The sequence below is a fragment of the Cetorhinus maximus genome, chromosome 5 (assembly GCF_964194155.1).
Source record: "Cetorhinus maximus chromosome 5, sCetMax3.hap1.1, whole genome shotgun sequence".
Lineage (NCBI taxonomy): Eukaryota > Metazoa > Chordata > Chondrichthyes > Lamniformes > Cetorhinidae > Cetorhinus > Cetorhinus maximus.
In genome coordinates this window covers 106,558,413-106,579,340 of record NC_135883.1, presented here as the reverse complement: position 1 = coordinate 106,579,340, position 20,928 = coordinate 106,558,413, and the positions used below count along the sequence as shown (strand labels likewise).

The window sequence follows — 20,928 nt, the reverse complement described above, 5'->3', positions numbered from 1 at the left end:
ACATCCCTTCTTGATGTTCCCGAGCTTGTCTTTGCAGCTCCTCCGAGTGCCGGACACCTGGGAAGTTCCTGTGTCTGTCTGCTGTGGATCAGAAAGTGTGATGTGCTCACCAGATTGTGATCCCAAGGCTACTCTAAAGCTAGGTCCCACCAAGGTGTGTGTCTCTGCGGTGGTGGAGGGTGTGGGTGAGCACTATGTTGGGATTTCAAGGAGGGTGCCTCCAGATTCCTCTTCAGAGGTTTCTTCAGGGCTTGATTGGAGGCCCTGGTCATGGACTCTGTCGGCTGTTTCACAGTTGTGCCTGTGAAAGCAAGGAGAGATAATTAGTGCAGAGAAGGGGCCTGTGAAAGAGGACACATCACTCACAGCATGGTTGTCTGATGGATGCTGCACTGCTGGACCCTCACTTGGTAGAGTAGCGCCAACCTCACCATCAGCACTGGACCAGTCCAGATCCTCGTGGGCCAGCTGGATGGCTCTATTTTCAAAGTCCGTGAGGACCTTGATTTCAGGCATTCCTCCACCGGTCTGTGACCTCTCTTTGTTGTGTGCCAGCTTGTGGATAGAGATGGAAAAAGTGTAAGCAGGACGCCTGCAAGGCCAGATGATAAGTATGCCTGGCCTGTGTGGGTGTTGAGTGGTCCCATGGACGGGATGTGGACAATGATGGTGAGTGTGAGAGAGTGAATGGTGATGCCCTTGAACTGGCAGTGAGTGAGGGCCCTGTGGATGTGTGATGGGTTTGTGAGTGTGTGAGTTGAGAGTGATGAGAAGAGCGACTTACCCTGGCGGAACGGAGGAGATCATTCATCCTCTTCTGGCACTGGGTGGCTGTCCTCTTCTGAAGGACGTTGGCGCTGACCACCACTGCCAATGCCTCCCATGCCGGATTGGTCATGTTGCTTGCCCATCCTGTGGCCAGAGCCGGGGTACAGGACATCCCGGCGGGTCTCCATGGTATTCAAATGTCGCTTGAGAGACCTGTCATTAAACCTGGGGACTACAGTCTTCTTCAGTTTCAGGGCCACGTCTTCTGTGCAGCAGCGGTGAGCTGGAAGCACTGAGATGTGTGCTTGTGGCTGGCCTTTAAACATAGCGTTCGGCGTGATATGGCAGTGGGGTGATGGCAGACGGGTGAATGAGAGCCCCCCCGCCATGGAAACGCAGTGTTTCTCGGGAGTGCATAAATAATGAGGCAAGTTTGGGACGATACGGCGTGAAAACCCGCCATCGCGGCCGCACTTAGTGCAAACCTGGGAAAATTTCGTCCATGGAGAGGAGACAGAAACAGCAAATTCAAGCAGGATGCTGGTGAGAACCGGTTCTCTGTTCGAAGAGAGGGGTCTCCACGGCAGAGATTTAAGGACCAAGGAGCCAGCCTTACTACTCAAAGTCGGTTCGAGGGCACTCAGAAGGCTGAGTGAAATGACTTTCAAAGGACACTGGAAGACTCACCATGCAATAGCATGGAGAAGGGAGCCTGCTTAAAAGCCGGGATGAGTTTGGATCTTAATCTTCAAGGCTACATATCTGCTGTGAACATTGTATAAAGTAAAAACTTGTTATCAAGTATTTTGGTTGTGTTAATTATTGGAGAAGTACCTTTTCTTTAGTTTGTAAGTTTGGTGTATTAGTTGCCTGTTAGGTAATGTTTAGTCCATGTTAATTTTGGTTTATTTGTGAAAGTAAAAGTCTTAAAACATGAAATTTTGTTGTGCATTTCTTTCTGTCAGTCGCTGGGAAATTCATCTCTGTTTTTAAAAGTTATTGGTCTCTACGGGGATTGTAACAATCGCTGTTGTCACCCAGTAACCACTCTTTGCTTTGATGTGGTGCCTCAAATGTAGTTGCAAGAGCGGACTGTCACAGAATGAAGGCATCATGATTGCTGCTAGGATAATGAGCATTAACCTGCTTAATTTACTGCCTGTGGTTACACACCAGCTGGATGTTGAAGGAGTAGAATCTCTTTCAGTTCTAGTATAGGGTAGAGTTGACATATGGCACCCACAAAGCAATGCAATCAACAGCAGCTTGCACCAATGGAAAGCCTGGAATTCGAGCAAAGCCATGTGTTCGTTTCACCCGTTTCTCTTTGACAAGAGAGAACGAAGAGACAGCATCCGTGGCTTCCCTTACACAACTGTGGACAAAAAACTGTGAGATGCTGCAATTATCTCTAGCTCCAGCCTGGAAGGAGCTAGATACATAAACGTTCATTGCCACAGTCACCTTCACAGCCACTGGCAATGCAATCTTTTCCCTGTTCTGAGGTTTTGGATGGTGGCAGATTTCAGTGAGGAGCTTCTTATTGAAGAGCAGTCGTTGCACACATTGTTCCTCACTGAGGTTCAGGGAGGAGAACTGAAAACTAAGCACCCTGGGTAGATAAGATCTCCTGCTGTGAGCACTTTTCCCACTCCCACTCCCTCTTCTGGCAGCTTGTCCTGTTCTGTGTGGTCTCTGTTCATTCTCGCAGGCATGCTATATTCCGAGGGGAATGCCTATTCGTGCATCCATGTCTGAGGCAAACTGATTTGTACAAAAGCTTTAAAGTCAGCAGAATCACTGCCTGTAGATCTTTGCAACTTTAAACAACTATAGAAAGCATTGTAGAATTGGAGCCACAGCCCAAAAAAATCAACCAACAACTAACTTGTAAGCAGTTGGTGACAACTTTAAATAGCACTGTTGGGTGGGGGTCCATCCTGCTGCTGAATGGGTGTTCATGTGAGGTTAAGCCAGGGCATTAGCTGGAATGTTGAGCTCCAAAATTATAGCGCTGGTGTCAAATCACTGTTGTATGCTGCCTGCTGTGCCTACTTCTGACGGCCATTCATTGTGTGTACACTAACACCCTCACCAATATGATGTCCGGTGCAGCTCACCCCCAAAACGTGCACATGCTACATACACCACTTTTGATCCTCAAACAGCACCTAGACCACCCAAGAGCAGGCATCACCAATCCCAATTTTACACCAATTGTTTTGTGACAGAAACAGTAGTTGTCATAGTACTAGTTACATTGAACAACTACTCCTAAGGAGAATTTAAGGTATTTTACAATGCATTCAGGATAAGGTAGGCTACCTGTTTGTGATCTTAACTGGGACATGTTGCAATTAAATATAGGCTTTGGCCTATGCACATAAAATGGTGAAAATATCAAAATCACTGTTGATGTCATATATATTCACATCCATTCACACTGCACTTGGACAGATACCTTAAGCTCTATACTCTCACATAGCACCTATCCTGTGATGAGGCACTTGCAGTGTCTGAAGATTAGGGCATGTAAAATAAGGGGCTGGGAGAAAGCATCCTGTTATTCCATTGGAAGCAAAAGGTAGTGTTGGCCCATAAAACACCTCTTCTTTGCCTTCTGTACTGACATCCAGGACCTAAAGAAGAAATCAATAGAGAATTACATTTTTATGTTTGATATATATTTTATAATAAATAAAAAATTTACCACAAATCTCTTGAAACAATTTTCTAGTTAAAATTCACCATCTTCTTCATTTATGTATATTTTATATATGCACACATTTACAGTTATTCATTCTAAACTATATTCTAGGTTCAGAATTTAGAAGATTCGTAAAAAGTTGGGTGTAATTGCCAGCATTAATGTCCCTGTAACATCAGTTAAGTCAATCTCATATTTTGCAGCTTCCACCACTAAGCAAGCCACAAATGTAGTTAATTATAGTTGTTGAATTTCTTCTTATTCAGACTAATCAAGATTCTTTAATTTGTGTGTGTGCTTAATGCAATACTTTCCTTAGTATCTTGAAGATTATTGCTGAAGTGTGAAAAACCCCTAAATTTCAGTAACGGAATAGGCAAAAGAAGTGATGACTTTTTCCTTCCACAATTGGTACTCCTTTAAAAAAATTGAAAGAAAGATATGAACCAAGACACTGACCTGGATACATGCTAATGGCTCATTGGTCCAGATGGAGTACCCACCAATTAGATAGATTCTTCCATTGTGCACAGCTACACCTGATTCATTTTGACCTAATGTGGGAAAATGCAAGGCACTGATTAGTTAGATTACTCACCTAAAAACCTCCACCTTTGCTTAAATGTCTAGATATTTGCATCTGAAGTTTAACTGAAAGATGACAGCCTCATGGCCATGAGCAGGATACAGTATCAAAGTGAAGTTTATGCCACCTGTCATTCAACATCTGTTTAAGTATTCAAGAGTATATTCAAGGTAAAGATCAATAGATTGTTGGGAATTAAGGGTTTTGGGACAGTGCAGAAAGTTGAGGTAGAAGATCAGCCATAATCTTGTGAATGGCTGAATAGGCTCTAAGGGTCAAATGGCTTACTCCAACATCTATTTTCTAAGTTCTTATTGGTTCTTATTACTCTCCTAAACTTTATTCCATCACCACAAAAGTGGGTCTTCTGTATTTATTGCAATATACATTGTATAGTAATATATTTGTTAACTTCTTGAATAGGTTCCACCATTGGTTTATTGATTTATGACCATCGATGTTTCCCAGTCTATTACATTACGCTAGACTTCAAAGGCACTTCATTGGATCTAATGCACTTTGGGATGACTTGATGTCATGAAAAATTCTATATAAGTGCAAGTTTTGCTTTCTTATTTTTAACTACAGTCATTGGATCCTAACCAGTTAAAGTTAGCATTATTGAAGACAAATATGTGCTTTTTTACGGGATGCCCTGATCTATGAATAGATATATTTCCCTGCTGATCCAGCTAGGAATTTATGCAGCAACTATCCTCTGCTGTTTCTTTGCTTGTTTAGATGAATCCTATCCAATATTTCTCCCAAAGCTCTAGAAATCTGAAGACCATTCTTTTACACCATCATTGAAGCCATGCATGGGTGTGATTAACCTGCTTCTCCGTAACTGGCCTAATAGATGGCAATGGGGAATATGAGGAGACTACTACATCACTGATATATTGTGATCAATGCATAATTTTTAAGTTGATATATATTTGTGTGTTAAGAAAGGTAAAATAATTTCAGTTTCATTTAGGTCATTTGTGAGCCTTGGTGCTGGAAAGGCTCATGACTGAAAGGTGAGGTCTTTTGGGCTTGTTTGTATATATACATTTTTAATGAGGTTTTACAACCCCTGAAGGTGAAGATATGGGTGAAAAGTTTAGTAATTCTGGAGGGACAAATCTTTACTGTTGCCTAGCAACAGTGGTCAAGTGACACAGAGAAAAGACAGGAAAAAAAAGTTGTGTATGTGTCACAGAGAGAGGACAAGAATTTTAAGTTCTCTGATAAGAAAGACTATAAGGTTACTGGGGACAGTAGCTGGCTGAATAGTCAGTTTTAGAACTCAGTAAAGTGGTCAGTTTAGCAGAGGTGCTATTGGAAGACTGAGTTTAGGGAATTCATTTTTTTGCTCTGCAGCTGAAGAAACAATGAGTTTAGAACGTGGTTTTTGGGTGTCTTGGGGAGAGATACGAGTTGGGTGAGAAGCATCAAGTAAATGCTCAAGTATCCTCTGGAAGAAAACTGTTTGCAACTGTGCCGGTCCCAAGCAAGACGCCTTTGTGTCAAGTTACTGGTAACTCTTCACTGGTTTATGTTTCTGTAAAGATATTGCGGGGGTAAAGAAATAGTGTGAATTTGAAGCATCTTATTATGCTTGTATTGAGATCTTTCCAACCTTTTTGTCTGGTGTAATATAGTCCATTTTTCTTGTTTAATAATGTCTATTATGTTAAAAGTTCATCAGCAGGCTCTTGTGAATTTGTTCAGTAATTTTCCTCCACAGGTTTCTAAAAATAAGATCTGTCAAGCTATGTTTCACTCTGGGATTTGACTATTTAGTATTAACATCAGCTAGAATCATAACAGGTGCTATCCTGCAAATCACTCCTTAGCTCTTCAAACTCCTTTACAATTGCTCCATCTCATTGAATTAATGATTCGCATGGAAACCAAAGTCTCTCCCCTACTCCAATAAGATTCCAGTAAGTCCCCTACCCTGATAACAGGAAGCAATTGACCATCTGGGAATTCCAATCACTAAATGCTATGTGCTTCTGATCATACAACGATCCACAATTAAAACTTTCCTATTCTTTCAAGAACATATCCCAACATGCATTTTCCTTTTGGAAAAAAATGGTTAAGGAGAATATTTGTAGTGGACTTGGTTGGTTCAACTTGTAAGTGTCTAGAGGAATGCAAATAACCATTGGTACAAAGTCCATCGTGGGGAAGGTGTTAGAATCGATCATTAAGGAGGTTATAGCTGGGCACTTAGAAAAACTTGAGATAATTGAGAAGAGTCAGCATGGTTTTTAGAAAGAGAAGTCATGTTTAACCAATTTACTGGGGTTCTTCGAAGGAATAACATGCACTATGGAAAAAGGGGAGCCTGTACTGTGCTTGGATTTCCAGAATGCATTTGATAAGTGCCACATAAGTGCCCCAAAGGTTATTGCAGAAAATAAAGGCTCATGGTGTAGGGGATAACATATTAGCACGGATAGAAGATTGGCTGGCTTGCAGAAAACAGAGTATGGGTCTTTTTCTGATTGGTAGGATGTGATGAGTGGAGTCTTGCAGGGGCTGCAACTTTTTACTATCTATATAAATAACTTAGATGACGGGAGCTAAGGCACGGTAGCTAAATTTGCAGATGACACAAAGATAAGTAGGAAAGTAGGTTGTGAAGAGGACCTAAGAAGGTTTTAGACGGATATAGACTCGGTGAGCGATTGGGCAAAAAACAGGAAGATGGAGTATAGTGTGGGAAAATGTGAAATTGTTCACTTTGGCAATAAGAATAACAAAGCAGAGCATTACTTAAACAGAGAATGACTACAGAATTCTAGTGCATGAATCACAAAAAGTTAGTATGCAGGTACAGCATCTACTTTAGAAGGCTAATGGAATGCTATCCTTTATTACTAAAGGAATTGAACAAAAAAGTAAGGATGTTATGCTTCTGTTACACAGGGCATTGGTGAGACCATATCTCGAATACTGTGTGCAGTTTTGGTCTCCTTATTTAAGGAAGGATGTAAATGCGTTGGGGGCAGTTCAGAGGAGGTTTACTAGATTGGTACCTGGAATGAGCGGGTTGTCTTATCCTCATAAGGTTGGACAGACTGGGCTTGAGTTTAGAAGAATAAGGGGTGACTTGAAGTATGTAAGATCCTGAATGGTCTCAACAATGTGGACGTGGAAAGGATGCTTCCTCTTGTTGGTGAGTCCAGAACTAGGAGGGCACTTTTTTAAAAATTAGGGGTTGGCCTTTTAGTACAGAGATGAGGAGAAATTTTCTCTCAGAGGTTTGTGTGACTTTGGAACTCTCTGCCTCAAAAGGTGGTGGAAGCGGGATCACTGAATATTTTTAAGGCGGAAGTCGATAGATTTTTGTTAGACAAGGGAATCAAAAGGTTATCAGGGAATGCGAAATTTGAAATAAACAGATCAACCATGATCTTATTGAATGATGGAGCAGGCTCGAGGGGCCGAAGGGCCTAATTCTGCTCCTATTTCGCATGTTCGTACAAAGGTTTTGTGAAATTTATCTCTATCCTAGTCATGAAAACTGTCCTTACAAGTCTAACAATGCACAATCTAACTTGATTCAACTAGTGCACTCCACTGATTATATTTCCCAGTAGCAAAGGGTTACAGTGTTATACCAAGCATTTTATCAATCATCTTCTTAATTAGATATCTACCTAGCTTCTTTTAAACAAAGTCAATTGATAAAGCATCAATTATTTTTGCCAGGATTATGTTCTAGACTTTTGGAACCCTAAAGCTAAAGTATTGCTCTAGTATTTCAATTTGCTTGATTATACTCTGAGCAATTAAGTTAGATAACCTGCTGACATCCACAATAGCGTAATACTCTTTAATTTCTTGAATTACAGAATCACACAATGCAGAAGAGGCCCTTTGGCCCATCGAGTCTGCACCAACACAATTAATTGATATTTAACACTTTAAAAGATTCTATTTTGTCTTCTCCAAAGCAAATATGTTCATGTCCCTATTTTTACAATTTAAGTGTTACAGTCGCTTTTTAACATCCAGCTAATGCTACATGTGGGCATTAACTGTGCTTTAAAAATATGGCAAAATATTTATACTGTTGGTTTAATAAAAACAACGAAACCCAGGCAGCACTTCCCAAAACATGGCTATCTGGATTTTCTAGTCAGCCTAGCTCTAGTTTCTAGTCAGTCTACTTCATTATGTTACAGTGAAAAGTCAATGAGACAACAATTTTTTCTAAACATGATGAACATTTCAATTAAGAAACAGTTATTGTGCTGCACCGATATTTGTGGAGGCATGTTACATCAATTCAGAAGGTATTTTGAATGCTCCTTCACACACATTGCTTTGCATCACCTTACGGCAGTCCAGGTCTTACACCTGGTTAACTATACAACTGACTGCCCAGTCGCTCTCACTGACCACCCGACTCCCCAATGACCTGACTCCCCCAACTAACACCCCAAACCCCGGCCTCCTCCCGCACCCCCCACCAACCTCACCCTGCCCCCAACCGACTCCAGCCCAACCCAAGCTGACTAGCCCCAACTATGACTATGTCTTGAATAGCCCCCTACCCGATTCAACTGACTAGCCCTCACCACCCAACTAACCCCACGGCCCCCAACTATCCCCGACCACCCGGCTGCCCCAAACCCTCAACCAGCCCACTCCACCCCAACGACAACCTGACCGACCTCACTACCTGGCTCCCCACCCACCCCCCCACCCCATGCCTCAACTTCCCCTTCAACCAACCTGACCATTCTACCCCCTCATCCACCCTACGCCCTTACACACTTACCTTATACACCCTCTATCTGACCCACCCCGCCCCCTCACTCACCCCACCACCTTACCTTACCCACCTTACCCCCTCACCAACATACAGTACCATCCTACTCCCTTATCCACCATACCCACATACATTACCCACCCTACTCCCTTACCCACTTACTTTACCCATCCTACACCCCTCACCTCCATACCCACTTACTTTACCCACCCTACCTACTTACCTTATTCACCCTACCCCCTTTCACACTTACCACACCCACCCTACCCCCTTACACATTTACCTTCTCTCTGTAGCTTTTCAAAGAAGTTTTGGGACATGTAAACTATTTACGTACAGAATACGGCAGCTGGTGCCTTAAACAGGGGCCTGGTTTCTGCGCTGATTGCCTTCACTGCTCCCGTCACAGATTCCTGCATTGAGTCAGTTCTGCAGGATTCTCCATTGGAAGAACCATAGAATCATAGAAAAGTTATGATGCAGAAAGAGGCCATTCAGCCCATCGTGTCTGTGCTGGCCAAAAAGAGAAAAAAGAAACTAGCTGCTCATTTTAATCCCACTTTCCAGCACCTGGTCCATAGTCTTGCAGGTTACAGCACTTCAGATGCAGATCCAGATATCTTTTTAAATGATTTGAGCGTTTCAGCCTCAACTACCCACTTAGGCAGTGAATTCCAGACGCCCACCTCTGGATGAAAAAGTTTTTCCTCATGTCCTCTCTAATCTTTCTACCAATCACCTTCAATCTATGCCCCCTGGTAATTGATCCCTCAGCTAGGGGAAACAAGTCTTTCCTGTCTACCCTATCTAGGCCCCTCATAATTTTGTACACCTCAGTTAGGTCACCCCTTAGCCTCTTCTGTTCTATGGAAAACAACCTTAGCCTATCCAATCTCTCCTCATAGCTGCAATTTTCAAGCCCTGGCAACATTCTTGTAAACCTCCTCTGTACTCTCTCCAGAGAAATTGTGTCCTTCCTGTAATGTGGTGACCTGAACTGTACACAAAATCTTAGCTGTGGCCCAACCAGCATTTATACAGTTCCATCATTACATACCTGTTTTTGTATTCAATATCTAGCCCAGTAAAAGAAAGCATTCCAAATGCTTTCTTGACCACCGTGTCCACCTGTCCTGCCACCTTGAAGAACCTGTGGACATGCACTCCAAGGTGTCTCACTTCCTCAACCCTCTCAATAACTTCTCGTTAATTGAGTATTCCCTTGCTTTGCTTGCCCTTCCCAAATGCATTACCTCACACTTTTCCAGATTGAATTCCATTTGCCACTTCTCTGCTTACTCAACCAAACCATTGATATCATTCTGGAGTCGACTGCTATCTTCTTCACTATCAACTACACAGCCACTTTTTGTGTCATCTGCAAATTTCCCAATCATGCCTCGCACATTTAAGTCAAAATCGTTAATATATTCAAAAAAACAGCAAGGGCCCAACACTGAGCCTGGTGGAACAGCACTGGAAACGGTTTTCCATTTGCAAAAACTCCATCGACCATTACCCTTTGATTCCTGTCAATGAGCCAATTTTAAATAATGTAGGAGCAGAAGTAGGCCATTCGGCCCATTGAGTCTGCTGCACCATTCAATGAGATCATGGCTGATCTGATAATCCTCATCTCCACTTTCTTGCCTTTTCCCCATAACCCTTATTCCCTTAATGATTAAAAATCTGTCTATCTCCGCCTTGAATATACTTAACGACCCAGCCTCCACGGCCCTCTGTGATAAAGAACTCCACAGATTGACTACCCTCTGAGAGAAGACATTCTTCCTCATCTCTGTTTTAAATGGGCACCCCCTTACTCTGAGATTATGCCCTCTGGTCCTAGACTCTCCCACAGGGGGAAACAACCCCTCAGCATCTATTCTGTCAAGCTCCCTACGAATCTTATATATTTCGATAAGGTTGCCTCTCTTTTTCTGAATTCCAATAAGTACAGGCCCAACCTGCTCAACCTTTCCTCATAAGAAAACCCTCCATACCCGGGATCAAACTAGTGAACCTTCTCTGGACTGCCGCCAATGCCAGTATATCTTTCCTTAGATAAGGGGACCAAAATTGTTCACAGAATTCTAGGTGTGGTCTAACTAGTGCCTTGTGTAGTTTTAGCAAGACTTCCCTAATTTTATACTCCATTCCCTTTGAAATAAAGGCCAACATTCCATTTGCCTTCCCTATTACCTGTTGAACTTGTATACTAGCTTTTTGGGATTCATGCACAAGGACTCCCAAATCCCTCTTTGTGCTGCAGCTTTCTGCAGTCTTTCTCCATTTAAATAATATTCAGCTCCTCCATTCTTCCTGCCAAAGTGCATAACCTCACATTTTCCCACATTATATTCTATCTGCCAAGTTTTTGCCCACTCACTTAACCTGTCTATATCCCTCTGTAGACTCCATGTGTCATCCTCAGCACTTGCCTTCCCACCTATTTTTGTGTCATCTGCAAACTTGGCGATAGTACATTCACTTCCCTCATCTAAGTCATTAACAAATATTGTAACTAATTGTGGCCCCAGCAATGACCCCTATGGCACTCCACTAGTTGGATCCAACTTGCCACCTTCTCCTGTGTCCCATGAGATCTCATCTTCTTGACCAGTCTGCCACGTGGGACCTTGTCAAATGCCTTACTGAAATCCATGCAGACAGATCCACTGCATTACTCTCATCAATCCTCCTTGTTACTTCCTCAAAAAATTCTATTAAGTTAGTAAGACATGATCTTTCCCTAACAAAACCATGCTGACTATCCCTGATCAATCTGTGCCTTTCTAAGTGACAGTTTATCTGTCTCTCAGAATTGTTTCCAATAATTTACCCACCACCAAAGTCAGACTGATGGGCCTATAATTTTCTGGCCTATCCCTCACCCCTTTTTAAATAATGGTACAACGTTTGCAGATCTCCAATCCTCTGGGACCTCACCTGTATTTAGTGAAAATTGGAAAGTAATCCTCAAAGCATCTGCTATTTCCTCCCTGGCCTCCTTCAACAGCTTGGGATACAATCCATATGGCCTTGGTGATTTATCCACCTTGAAGTATGCCAGACCCTCCAGTAGTTCCTCTCTCACTGTGCTTACTGTATCTAATATTTCACACTCCTCCTCTTTAACTAGAATGTCTGCATCATCCCTCTCCTTAGTGAAGACAGAGACAAAGTACTCATTGAGAACCCTGTCCACATCTTCTGCATCCACCCACAAGTTACCATGTACATCTCTGATAGGCTCTACCTTTTCCTTAGTTATTCTCCTGCTCTTAATGTACTGGTAAAACATCGCAGGATTTTCTTTGATTTTACCTGCCGATATTTTTTTGTACCCTCTCGTTGCTTTCCTAATTTCCAGTTTTACTTCACCTCGGTACTTTTTATACTCCTCTAGGCTTTCTACAGCATTAAGTCTTTTGTGATTGTCATAGGCTTTCTTTTTCTGCTTTATTTTGGCCTGGAAAACCAGGGGGCTCTAGATTTGGCGGTACCACCCTTTTTCTTTGTGAGGGACATGTCTACACTGTGCCCGTAGAATCTCGCCTTTGAATGCCTCCCACTGATTTGACACAGTTTTTCTTTCTAATAGCTGCCAATACACTCTCACTAGTTCACCTCTCAGCTTTGTAAAATTTGTCTTCCCACAATTTAGAACTTTTACTCCTGTTCTATCTTTGTCCTTTTCCATTATGATGCTAAATCTAACTATATCATGGTCACTATCTCTAAAATGGTCACCCACTGCTACTTCATCCACTTGCCCAGCTTGATTTCCTAAGGCTAAATCTAGAATGGAGCCCCCTCTCATTGGGATTGTTACGTGCTGGCCAAAAAAGTTCTCTTGAATGAAGTTCAAAAGATATCGGACAAAGGTAAGTGTGTAGTTTTTGCCTGTTCAAGTTCGGAAATAGGGGTTCCAACCTTGAATGGAAGATTTAGGCCATGGTGTTACCATGATCTTGCTTCTCGTGTTTTTTTTGATATTAGAGGGATGTGTAACTGTTATGCTGGAAGGTGCTATTGAACAAAGGTTGGTGAGTTGCTGCAATGCGTCCTGTAGAAAGTATATTCAGGTGCAATAATTCACCAGTAGTGGAGAGCGTGGATATGGAGTTCAGTGGCCGCGATGTCATTCAAAAGGACTGCATTATATTGGATGATCTCTAGCTTCTAACACATCATTGTGGCTCCAGATCAGTAGTGAATCATCCATCATACTGTTGACCTGAGTCCTGCAAATGGTGGAGCTGTTTTTCAGGTCAGGAGATGACCTATTTTCTGCAGAGAACCCTCTGTCCTGCTCTTGTAGCCATGGTGTTGAATTTGCTGGCCCAATGGTGACCACCAGGATATAGATCATGGAGAACTATTGATGGTGGAGCTTTTGTACAGTGGTCACTTCGACCAAAGCAATTAATGGACAGATATATCTGTGACTGGTAGATTTTTCCCTCAAATTGGTTCTCTTAACCTTTATCACAGATCTAGTCTCACAGCTATGTCTTTCAGGACTGACCAGCTTGCAGGCAATCTTTGGTAAATTGAGCAATTTATATTTCTAACTGCAAATGATGGCAAAGGATCCATATATACTTTTTGTCAGCTGACATTTTTAATGAAATATGCGAATAGATGCTTTCACAATAGCAATGACACTCTACCATCAGAATGTCAACAAAAGGACTGTTAAACAGCCACAAGTCAGAATATCATTGCTTTAAACTTTAGGTCCTGTAATTATCCTTGGAGATGTGAGGTGAAACCTCTCCAATGCACTGATTATTCTCTTGAACTGTCATGAAGCTATTAATGTATATATCATTGGAAATTATTTTCTTTTAAAAATAGAGATTTAGTCTGTGGGTGTGTCTTAATTGGATTAAAGACAGATAGTCTGGGTGCTTTGATGTATACTAGTTTTGAGATGTAAGAGAGGTAGAGTGCATTTGCATTTTGTTGAATACAGCATTCAAGAAGGGGAGTGAATTCTGGCACCTAGCTAGCAGAGACCAAGCAATATGTTTATATTACTAATAAAATTGGTACTATAAAAGGGGTTTTATTGTTAGAAGAGGTGGAGTTCAATGGGGCTGGTGATACAATGAGAATTTACATTCAATGAGATGTGCTAGGTATAAGAATAGCAGTTTTGTGTGTGCAGAGAAGAGGCAATGTAAGATCAAAGCCTGTAAGCCTACACTGTGTCTGCAAGGAACTAAAGTGAAAGGAACCTCATTTTGAATTTGTAAGGTGAAAATGCTTTGCCTGGCGTCTGCTTGAAAATCTATGGGTTACTGTTGCCTTAATGGAGATTAGTCTGGGAATTTGTTGAAAGTTATGATGGTAGTAATTTGTAGCCATTTGTATGCGTTTAATGTGTTGTAACTTAATAAAATGTTTCATTTAGTTTAATATAAAAAACCTCTTGAGAACTGATAGTCTTATTCCTGAATTCAGAGTTGCATCTCAAACATACCACTTGAAAAATATAGGTTATGACAGTTGTTTAAAGTTTCCCTCTGGGATTTTTAAATAACTCAGCTTTACCAACTGCTGGGTCAAAACAGAAGCTATAATGTTAAATATTTTATACAATATTTAAAATAGCCTATGTCAATGATGTGTACAGGTTATGATATGTTTGGTGCTTGTAATGAAATACCCTCAAAGTGCCTGCATGTAACTGATTGCCTCATTAAAGTGACTTCAAGTTAACTTGTGAAAAATAACTGCTGGTACTCAATTCACTAATTGGCAACACAATGACTGACACCCCTTGACCCTTTTATTAACCATATTGCTTAGAAATAAGTTTAACAAAGGCTTTATAATTAAGTAAAACAAATAATTGCCTGGAATTACACAGATCATTTGCTCGGTGAACATAATGGATAGGAATTAACTGACAACTTATATCACAGTAATAGCACATCTGCAACACACATCATTACAATTTCCAGGCAATGAGAGACTCACATCATTACTTGTCATGCCAAAATTTATTGGGTCCCTCTATGTAGCACTGCTGTGAATCTCACCGTAACAGTGAGAATTTGATTTTCATAGCTCCTTTCCACTACAAAATCATTCACAATGTCCACTTTGCTGTATTAATGCTCTTTTACTTGCAACAACCACATAGGCTGATTCAGAATGGCACAGTGAACCACGCAGTGGCATGAAGACCCATTCGCAGCTCTTTTCACAATTTTGCATTAATACTCATTTTAGACATACTCATCCTCAAATTTCTGACAACTTTTGAAAGTGAACAGTTTGAACACAAGGAAACTTTGTGTGTGCAACTTCAATGGTTTACAATGCAATAACAAGTTAATTAAAGGAATGGTTTATTTACATTAGTGGTGATGACTGAAGTGATTTAAAGTCATAAAATCAAAAGAAATAGGAGGAGTAGGCTATTGGCCTATTGAGCCTGCTCCGCCATTCAATAAGAATATGGCTGATCTGATTATGGCCTTTGTTTGGGTTCTGAAATGCAACAGTACGACATGTCCTGTCTGGCTTGCTGTAATCATGTGACCTCTGCCACGAGGGAAGCTCTGTAAGCTGCCATCTTACAATCAGCTCAATAAAGACTACAGTTAACAGGAGACATGGTGTCAAGAAGTGGAGATAAAATAGAGTTTTGAAATCCTGTAAATGCTGCAGAGAAGACACAGCTCAGAAAGGCACACAAAAAGGAACAAAAGCTAGAAAGGAACAAAATAAACCTATACAGATGACCACTGTTGAGATATCAGTAGAAGAGTCTGATGAAGCACTATACACGCTACGACAAATTGGTTCCGTCAAGTCTGTAGGTGATAGTTTGAGACTGTTACAATGATGACCACAGAAGGAAAGCATCAAGCCAACAAGAAGTGTCGGAACATGGTGATCCGAAAATCACCTCGAAAGTAAGGTTGAAGCTATATGATGGCACGATGCTCATACTGAGAGGGCAAATTAGTCTAAGAGCCCAATTCAATGGCAATAAGGAAGATCTGGAGTTCCAGATCATAGACGGGATGCAACAGCCACTCATCTCAGCTGGAAAAGTCTAAAGCTTGAGCTGGTAACCCTATATGTGCTGACAGAGATTCAAAGTGAAGCAGCGTGACATGATCTGGAAGTCATCAACCCAGCAGAGGCATTGAAGCTGACAGACAAGTGCTTTGCTCAAATCAAGTGAACTACCCAACACAATGCAACTCTTCAAGCACTACAAGTAGCAATAAAGAAAGGGAGATGAGAGGAGAGATGCTGAAACGCATCCATGCAAGCCATCAAGGAATTGAATCGAGTTTCAGAAAGGCAAGAAAGTGCTCTACTGGCCAAACATGAGCATTGAAATTAAAGACCATATAGGCCTGTGCATTGCTTGCAATGAGTATCAAGCTAAACAAGCTAGAGAGCCGCTGATGATGCATGAGAGAGACCATGGATGAAGCTGTGAGTACCTCTTCACTATAGCAGGAATTGATTATTTTGTCACTGTGGACTACTATTCTGACTACTGGGAGTTAGACCAGCTGAATTCAACAGCAACAGGAAAAATAGTAGAATGCCTGAAAGCACACTTCAGTCGGTATGGCATTCCAGACATTGCGATGAGTGATGATGGCTCTCAGCTTATAAGTGAAGAATTCAGCCGATTCACAAAGGATTGAGAAATTAAAAACTATGCATCATCTCTGCACTATACCCAGGCAAATGGAAAGGCTCAGGTGGCAGTGAAAATTGCCAAAGGAATCATCAAGAAATTGAGTAAATCTAGCACGGATGTTTACAAGACAATCCTTGAGTGGAGAAACACACCGACTGAAGGCATGGAAAGTAGCCCAGTCCAAAGACTAATGTCACACTGCACCCAAACTACTCTTCCAATAGCAAAAAAAGCCACTGAAACCAGACGTAGTAGTATTCGCGAGTGAAAAAAATCAAGGTGAAATGACAGAAAGCCAAGTTTCATTTTGACAAGACTGCCAAAACATTGGCAGAGCTGAGCACTGGAGAGCCCATCAGGGTACAAACCTTCCACCCTCTCAACAGGAGTCAGCCCACATGGAAAACTGGGACATGCATAGAGAAATTGTCACCTCAATTGTATGCAGTGGAAGTGAATGACTAAATATACTGGCGCAACCACAGGCATATATGAACAATTAGCAAAGCTATTGCTTCACCGCAGTCAACCAGTCAAGAAGGTGGGATCTCACCAGCTGCACAGAATGACCATCACTCCCAGAGGTCCATCGGTCCCCAACAATGGAAATGGAACAATATCAGGTACCACAACAATAAATGCCACAGGATTAAAACACTCCGAACAAGTAACATCATCCAGACGAACAGCCAATGACAATTCGCACGTGTACCATTAAGACTCCTGCACGATTTAAAGACTATGCAAGTGCAGAGACTGACTAATAGAACAAACAGTTGTTAATGCATGAGAACAGTAGGTGTACAGTGGGTAACTTGGGTAACTCACAGTTAAACGATTGAGCACGCAAATGTGTCTTCTGTTCATTAGGAAAAAGGGGATGTTTGGATATTTTGTTCATTATGAAAAGGGCGGGGGGGTGCTTGGGTTTTGAAATGCAACAGTATTACATGTCCTATCTGGCTTGCTATAGTCATGTGTCCTCTGCTGTGAGGGAAGCTCTGTAAGCTACCATCTTACAATCAACTCCATAAAGACCTACAATGAGAAAGCAGTCTTTGAACAGAAGCAGTCTTAACTCCACTTTCCTGCCTGCACCCCATAACCCTTGCTTCCTTTGTTGATCAAAAAATCTGTCTAACACAGTCTTCAATATATTCAATTGCCAAGCCTGCCCATTGCTGTCTGTGGAAAAAATTCCAAAGATTAATGACCCTCTGAGAGAAGAAATTCCTTCTCATCTCCCTCTTAAACGAGAGACCCCTTATTTTGAAACGATGCTCCCTAGTTCTAAATTACCCCACAAGGGGAAACAGTCCCTCACCATCCACCCTGTCAAGTTCCCTCAGGATCTTATATGTTTCAATGAGATCACCTCTCCTTCTAAACTCCAATGAGTATAGACCCAACTTGCTCAACCTTTCCTCATAAGACAACCCCTTCAATGCAGGAATCAGCCTAGTGAACCTTCTCTCAACAGCTTCCAATACAAGTATATCACTTCTCAAATAAGGAGAATAAACCTGTCTAGGTGCGATCTCAACAATGCCCTGTACAGTTGTAGCAAGAATTCTCAACTTATATACTCCTCCTCCTTGCAATAAAAGCCAACGTTCTATTTGCCTTGCTGATTATTTGCTATACCTGCATACTAACCTCTGTGGTTCACATGTAAGGACACACAGATCCCTTAGTACCACAGCATTCTGCAGTCTCTCTCCCGTTAAATAATATTCTGCTTTCCTATTCTTCCTGCCAAAGTGAACAACCTCACATTTTCCCACATTACAATCCAAATGTTTCTTGCTAGAGTCAGGGTGAGTTTTAAAAATACTGCTGACCTCATCACTTCTTTCACTATTTGCTGACTACAATATTGACCTTGCCCCACCTCTAAATCTTGATTCTACAAGTGAGCTGAATATTTGGCCCAAATCATTGCAGGGATCTTCGTAACTGTGGGATCACAAGAGCAAATGAACATTGTGCAGAGAGAGATAAGATTACCTGCAGATCGCACAGGGCATCCCCTTAGTTTACGGAAGTAGCTTTTGTCAAACTATAACTCGCTTTAAAATGCTTTCCCTACACTCAGACAAAAGAAGACAAAAAAAAGAGAAAAGTGGATATAGATGTGATGGGCTCGGATCTGAAATAGCAGCGAAAATAAGGGACACAGGTAAATATAATATAATAAAATAATAATCTAATATAATAAAAACAGAAAATGCTGGAAAAACTCAGGTCTGGCAGCATCTGTGGAGAGAGAAACAGAGTTAACGTTTCAAGTGCGTATGACTCTTTTTCAGAGCTGCTCTGAAGAAGTTAAAGACAGTATCAAACTTAAAGAAAAAGCACATAATTATGCAAAGACGGGTGACAGGTCAGAAGATTGGAAAGAATATAAAGAACAGCAAAGGATGACAAAAAGATTTATAGTAAAAGATTAATAAGGAGGGAAAAATTAGCGTATGAGAGAAAGCCAGCTAGAAACATAGGGCAGGATATTGAGGTCCGCGAGCGGGGGGGTGGGGGGGAGCCGCTCGCCGACATGTAAAATGATGCAGAATGACATCAGGCGGAACTCCCAACTTCACCCTGCGTCATTTCCATTTTCAGGTCGGCGGGGCCGCAGCCGAATCAGCTGTGCGCCCGCTGACCTGTCAACGGCCAATTGAGGCCGTTTAAAAAGTAATTAGACTAGTTACTGGACCTGCCTGCCCAACCACATCTGCAGTATTGTGTACAGTACTGGTCTCCTCATTTAAGGAAAGATGTAAATGCATTAAAAGCAGTTTAGAGAAGGTCTACTAGACTAATACCAGGAATGGGCATGTTGTCTTAAGTGGAAAGGCTGGACAGGTTAGGTTTGTATCCACTGGAGGTGACTTGACTGAAAGGTTTAAGACCCAGAGAGGTTTTGACAGGTTGGATGTGGAGACGACGTTTCTGCTTGTGAGAGAATCCAGAACTAAGGGTCACTATTTAAAAATAAGGGGTCGCTCGTTTAAGACAGAGATGAGGAAAGATTTTTCTCTCAGAGGGATGAGAGTCTTTGGAACTCTCTTCCTCAAAAAGTGGTGGAAGCAGAGTCTTTGAATATTTTTAAGGCAGAGCTATATAGATTCTTGATTAACAAGGGGGTGAAAAGTTATTGGGGGTAGACAGGAATGTGGGGTTGAGGTTACATTCACATCAGCCATGATCTTATTGAATGGCAGAGCAGGCTCCAGGGGCTGAGTGGCCTACTCCTGCTCCTAATTCGTATGTTCATATGTAAATGATAGAAGATCTTCTGCTGAAATAGGCAAACAATGAGCGAGAACAAAGCGAGCTAGGGCCATACCTCTTACACTCAATATAAACACACAGCTCTCACACAATAGTGGTGAAGAAACTATGGCCAGGATTTTACAGCCCCGATGCTGCGTGTCTCCCCCCATTCCCCACCACCCCCATGGATGCTGCAAGCTATTTAAATTCCATTCAGTTCAGCGGGAATGTAATATCTCACCGGGTGGGAGGGGCCATAAAATCCTGGCCAATGTCTATGATTTTTCATCAGTTAATAAAATAGCTATATTGATGACTATGGAGAATGAACGACAAAATAAAATTACTTTAAAAACAACACCAAACAGCATGTTCTTCAGCATACTTGACAAGAAGCTTCATTGAATTATCCTGTCATGAATGGAAAATTCTTACAAAAGAAACCTAAAAACACCTACCTGTGAGTAGGTTGAAATGGCAGCGGACCCACTGGTCAGTATCTATGTTATAACAGTCAATTTGACGAACTAGAATCCGATCATTGTTGTAGTCCAAGTCATTTCCTCCAAGGACATAAAGTTTTCTATTGACAGCTGCCATAACATGATAGACTCGCCTCTGTAACATTGGACTGCGGCTGATCCATTTATTCTGAAAGTCAGAAAGATTAAGAACAATTGCAAGGGTTTCAAAATACTTTCTTTAGTCATTTGCAGATCATCCTGTACAATTGCCTTCAAGTCAGGGCATATGAGAGGCCCAATTTTAACCACAGCAGGCAGGTGGCAGGCAGAGTCTGCTCCCTTGTTGTTGCTGACTTGAGTCTGCAGACATTTTGAGACTTAGCCTCATTCACATACCAGCTAGTGAGCGGCTAAATGGGCATCCCTCAGCAAGCTCCCCAATTGAGATAGGGTTGGTGGGGAGTGGAGGGGAAACAACTTAGAGGGAGGTCTAGGATGGTCTGGCAGAAGGCTGGGGTTTTTAATGTGGACCCACAAGGAGCTGCCATATACAAAATACTCAAAGCAGCTGTGGACTTGCCAGCCATTGGAATGAGTCTCCAAACCTGGCTATATAAGAATGCAGGGATTGTTGATGCTTCCTTTAGAATCTTTAATTGGCACTAACAG

General features: G+C 41.8%; 1 protein-coding gene across 1 annotated transcript in view; it reads right to left on the bottom strand.

The window, feature by feature from the left end:
* Positions 1-2,658: 2,658 nt before the first annotated feature.
* The window catches only part of klhl32 (kelch-like family member 32), a 251,413-nt gene continuing 233,143 nt past the window's right edge, over positions 2,659-20,928 (bottom strand). Inside the window, exons 8-10 of the mRNA XM_078541315.1 lie at positions 20,254-20,446; positions 3,935-4,029; positions 2,659-3,407 (exon numbers count right to left, since the gene is read on the bottom strand). Coding sequence (XP_078397441.1) covers positions 3,246-3,407; positions 3,935-4,029; positions 20,254-20,446 — 450 coding nt within the window. The 3' untranslated portion in view covers positions 2,659-3,245. The remainder of the gene's footprint in view (positions 3,408-3,934; positions 4,030-20,253; positions 20,447-20,928) is intronic.